Source organism: Olea europaea, chromosome 15 (assembly GCF_002742605.1).
Source record: "Olea europaea var. sylvestris chromosome 15, O_europaea_v1, whole genome shotgun sequence".
In the NCBI taxonomy this organism is placed as follows: domain Eukaryota; kingdom Viridiplantae; phylum Streptophyta; class Magnoliopsida; order Lamiales; family Oleaceae; genus Olea; species Olea europaea.
The window spans coordinates 11,484,338-11,490,031 of NC_036251.1; the positions used below are offsets into that span (position 1 = coordinate 11,484,338).

A 5,694-nucleotide genomic window follows, 5' to 3' on the forward strand; every position below is an offset into this window, starting at 1 on the left:
AAAAAAAAAAAAAAAAAAAAAAAAAAAAAAAAAAAAAAGAGAGAAAAGCATCCACAACCACTCGCCACCCCAAGTTTTCTCCATAATGGAGACAAGAATACAAGGTTTTTCCTCTAACCTCTCTTTCACACCCAAAAATGGCTCTAAAAAAATTTTTGTACACATAGAAATTTACGGCAAACTAATAAATGTATAACCCAAAATACACCTGAAAATTGGGGAATAAGTATACAATATTATTAGGCATTTAGGCTCCATACTGTTGAAAATTATTTTATTTGTGTTGAAAATTATTTTATTTGTGAACATTCAATTAATACACACATCTTGTGGAAAAAAATTACTTGACCATGCAGAGCAAGGAATTAAAGTTTTACTCTTCTTTCCTAGCTACAAGTCATAATATGCACCAGTCTTGTGGAAGTACATTTTCTTGATTCCTGTACCTTGCCAAGCTTCACTAAGCTTGATGGAAGGGAGCTCCAAGATATTCCGCTTTCTGCCCCTTTTCTGTCATGGACTAAACTGAATAATGACTTTGACATCTGCACATTATCAACTTTTGATACAGGAGTTTGGCCTTTGTTGGAAACCTTAACTATTCTTTTAGCTGAAGCAACATCTCTTCTTTTTGACTTGGAACTCAAATTGTCATCAGAGCTACAGTACCTCCCAGAACGTGCAGGTGAAACCTGTTTATATCAATATAATGAGAATGGATTTTGCCTGGATCAAATTACCAAGGTGCATTGAAATCTGTAACCTGCTACTAATTCGAGATATAATATTTTATAGCCAACTTCTACCGATTAACCATCTGTTTTAAGCAAGCATGAGAACTTGATTTAGATACAATACTTGGTGGTCATTTCCACTTCCCAAATTGTCCCACAATAGACAATCTAACATTCAAATGTCATTTTCAAAAATTTATCTCATTTTTTCAGAATATAAGCAGCACAAGTTTATTAACTGCAACTAGTTTCAGAAAATAATAGTTAATTCTAACCCTTGCAGCCTTTTCCATTCCACAGCCACTAAAATTTGCTAATTTACCAAATTTTAAACACCATCTAGCCCTTTGCTGATCAAAAAGAGACTCCAATTAAATAGATAAGGAAGAACGAGAAACTCACATTTGTGCTACGAGCTGTTGGTCTAATTTCAGGCTTGGCAACTGAAGAATCAAAAATTTCCTTGACTTGCAAAATATCTGACTCAGTCCAGCTTCTTCTCTTTGAAGTGTGAGTTGATGATAATACACTATCTGAATCACTATCATTATAAACAGAATGCGGCCTACTTGTTTTCACTTTGGCACCAACATTACAACTTTTCTTCTCAATAGGAGGTATTCCAATATGGCATTTTTCTTTCTTGCTTTCACCTGGATGGGCTTTTGAAGCACTCAAAGAGCGAACTCTTTGTCGAGATCTACCCTCCAAGCCCTCGGTTCCTTTTATTAACGACTCCGAATCGGAAAATCCTCGTGCTAACTTGCTTGAATCTGATGAACTTTCAGACATCTTTTTCTCCAAAATGACACCCTTTTCGACAATTGAATCGATGTTAGATGCCTGAAGAAACTTCATCAAATTTCCAGGTGAAACAATATCTTCAGGAGTTCCCTCACACGGATGCCTACCTGGAATAGGGTTTATGCCTCTGAGCAATGGAACTGGAGTAGCCTTCTCCAACTTTTGAACATATACAAATTGCCCTAGTTTTAATTTGTTACCCAAAATCATCTCATCCTCTTCTTGAGGCAAAGAAACAAACATTTGGTGTGCCATATCTGAAACCTTTAAGAAAAATCCTCTATTAGGCCATAGATTACCTTCTTCCAATACAGGAATTATGCTTCTGATTTGTAACAGTGCAGGTTTCTGCACATCGTCCAATTCCTTTTCTTCCATTTCCATCTCATGGAGAAGCTTTACAAGAACCCCATTCTTCAGTGAAACCATAGTTATGCTAATAAGCAATTTATCAAAAAATCCAAATAAAAGCCCAAAAGAAATCAGACAAAATGGAGAAATGGCGATATGGGTTAAATCAAATGGTCGATATAAAGTCCCAAATTCTCAAAAACAGCCCGATTCAAGTCAAATTCAGGATATTTTCTTCGATTATTTATCAGAAACATCCAAATGAAATCCAAAAGAATAAACCAAACACGAGAAAATGGCGATATGGGTTTGATCAAATGGTTGATATAGAATCCAAATGCCACAGAAACAGGATGGTTCTAGTCAATTTCTAGATTATGTTCTTCTTAAAAAAGAAGTAGAAAATCGTCGGTCTGACAATTCTTGGCGATAAATCAATTTAAATTCCCTAAGAAAGAAAACAGTAGAGAAATTATTCTTCCGGAAGAAGATAAACTAATTGGGTGCTTGAAGGATCCGAAAACGAGGGAAGAGAGTGAGTGGACCTGGAATTCTGTGAGGATCTTGAGCAGAAAAAGAAGAGCCAACTAATAGCGGGAAAATAGAATGTTGTTAGAAGGGTCGACCGCTGCATATCCAACGGCCAAGATAGCATAACTACCGGTCCGTCCATCGCTTATGAATAATGCTATTCATAGTAGGATTATCGGTAATCTGTCCCAAGTAATATAGGTGTATGTCAGTTTATTATTTGATACATGATATAATAAATAATCATCATATTAATACGTCAAATAACAAACTGCTATATGTATGCCATATAAAACATTATGAATAGTCCACAATAGGAACAACATTATTCATTGTGTATAGGAAAGAAAGATGGTACGGCTAAGATGTCGAAATATTTTATCTAAAAGTATAAATCTTATTTTCAAGACATGTTTTCATTTGTACAAACATTGTTTCTCATTATAAATTTTACACGATATCATGTTGAACCACTTAATTTATCAATTGTAATTGTCGAGTAAGTTCGTGTGTATCATTTAAATGATATCTTTAATAGAATGAATACAATTTCACGTCAAGTTGACTGAATGATAAGTAATTTAAACATTTTTTCAACAAAAACATGACATCCTCAGTTTCAACAAAGATTCTTGGAATCATCGTTAATCTTTGATAAAGCATTTCGATATAGACATTTCGCTTTTAATTTTATTTTGATCGTCTCTCAATACTCTTTTTTTATGTACTAGAATTGTTATAATAATAATAGATATGGATATGGATAGAGATAGAGAGAACGTCAATCTCATTGTCTATAAGTTTTAAAAAAAAAAGTCTATTTACCGGAATATGAAATTGTGCATTTTGACCTAAATATAACAGCGCATTCAATCAGCCCACGGCACGCCAGTTGTAGATGAGGATGAAAACAAAGTCAAAATTTGCCTTCTCTTTGAATAAACACTCTTCCTATGCAATGACCAAATTAGCCCGCCCTTCATTTGAATTGCCCGAAACAAAATTTTCCGTTTGTCTTGTGATTGTTTAATTTATTGAACAATTTTGATATACTAGCATAGTTACATATAACAAGAAATAAAATATTACGAAGCGCAAAAGCTTGTTCACGGAGTTGGAGGGGGAGGAGGTCGGATCTGTATAAATTTCAAGTCAACTTATAAATTTTTTAGGTGAAACCATGAGTAGCGACAAATTACATCTAAAAAACGAAAGGTTTGAATATGTATTCTCTAGTCTCAAGGATGCGTAACTATCAAAAGGCGAAGTAGCACGTGCAAGTTAATCTCATTACATTTTTTTTCCTGGTTCAAGGATATAAATGGAATTATAAGAATTCTAATATCCTCAAGATTCCATTAAATTTTCAACTCCATTGACCGTTAGTCGTATAAATAGATGTCAGCTAGTAGTTCATTGCTACATTCATTACATAACAAAACATAGTATAAAAAATATATATATTATTCAATATGGAAGGCTTAATCCCATTTCTCCTCCACGCCATGAAGAAACAAAGGCCTCAACATTCTTACCGGTCCCTCTCCGAGAACTCCACCCGCAGCTACCACCTTCTTCGTGGTAGAGAGTCGATCGAGGGATCATCTCACCGGAGAACACGGTCGGAGTTTCAGCCGCCGAGCGTTGATTTCCTCGAGCAGCGATCATCAGGCTTGGAATACTTTTCGCACGCGAAAAGTTTCAGCAAAGGTTGCAAGTCCTCTCCTAATGTTGATAATGGCTCAAGGCAAAGGGGTCCTATTTCTACCACCAATCTTAAGAAGTAAAAGTGTTTGGTAGTTGTTATTATTTCATGTGTTCATTGTGTCAGTTCAAGAATTCTTTATAGAATGATAGTTTGTGTGGGTAAAAAATTTCGGAGAATTGAAAATAAGCATAGATTTAGATTTCTCAACGGAGAAACCTATGTAATACTTGTCGGAACAAAGTGTATATTTGGTTTGTATTTCATATGTAGATATTAATGTTGTTTAGATGTGTGAAGATTTTAAAATTGTGAAATATAGACATTTTCAAATAACTATTTTAGCAAATACGTATGTTTTTGTTTTCATAGAATCGGGATCTCAAACAATAAAGAGGATTAAGGGATTGTGGGACTTTTGATTAAAATAATAATAAAATTAGTAAATGTTTGTGTTAATGTATGTTTGAAAGTTAATAAAAATTGTGTGTTCAATTAAATGTAGAGTTAAAATTGAAATTTGATCTGTTAAAAAATCGATAAAATATTTTTCAGACAATTACCAAAGAGGGGAAAATTGATAGACTTTGGAAACAATTTAATTCCTATCGATATTAATAATATAATTTGAAAAGTGGTGGGTTTTGAATTAGACACAATTTTGGTGGTCAAGTTGGATAGGTCTTTGCTGTGTTTGGTACAACTCACGTGCAAAGCAAATGTTAAGTGGGAAATATTTACTATTTAAGGAGCTGTTAAATACTTATCCAAAATGTTATATTCCAAAAAATCTCCGGCTGCTCACTATCATTCTTTTCATACAAAAAATTCAAGAAAAATCGGTGAAAAGATGTGATGACGTGTAACTGAAGATGGTGGATTTGAGTGATAAGATTTCGACTATCAATAATTCTAGTTCAACAAAGTTGGGTACAAAAGTGAATTTATAAAGTGTGTTGGCATAATCCAGACCACTGATTTCAAATTATTTAAAAATTTGTTTTTGAAATGATTGATGTAAATCCAACTTTATCATCCAACTTTATCGAAGTCCTTTGCAATGGCATAACTCTTTCGACTATAAGTCAAGTATCTTACCCGACTAATCAAGTATGTGGTTGACGGGGCTTAACACCTGATAAGATTTTATCTAAGGTTACATAGTCGACTTGAGTGGGTCAAAAAATTTATTCACCAAAAAAGTTGGCGGTGGTGAAGAAGAAGAGAGGTTTTTATTTTATTTTTTCTATTTTTTTAATAATTTGTTTAGAAAACGTTTGAACTTTTTAAAAATATTGGGACTATAGTTGGAATTAATTCTTTATTTTTCTTTCTTTTTTTTAATTTAAAATGAAGGGTATAATCTTTATTTTGCAGCGTTTTATTGAGAAATTGGATAAAAATGATGTTTTGTGTAATTAAAGGTGTCGACGTTTTTCAGTTTTTACAATTAAATATCAAAATAATAGACACATTAAGACAGATAAATAATTACGAACTTGCAAATTTGAAAAAGATGTAAGAAGAAAGCATGATCGTTCTATGGAATACACCAGAATTCACGATCTT

At 33.3% G+C, this 5,694-nt stretch overlaps 1 protein-coding gene across 1 annotated transcript; it reads right to left on the reverse strand.

Annotated features, from left to right (window-relative positions):
- Window positions 1-36: 36 nt before the first annotated feature.
- Window positions 37-2,561, reverse strand: LOC111410164. Its single transcript, XM_023040393.1, has 2 exons — window positions 1,137-2,561; window positions 37-692 (listed from the first exon to the last, which is right to left on the reverse strand). Exons 1-2 carry the CDS (start codon window positions 1,965-1,967, stop codon window positions 387-389), a joined length of 1,137 nt encoding a protein of 378 aa, XP_022896161.1. The 5' UTR covers window positions 1,968-2,561; the 3' UTR covers window positions 37-386.
- Between the last annotated feature and the right edge of the window lie 3,133 nt (window positions 2,562-5,694).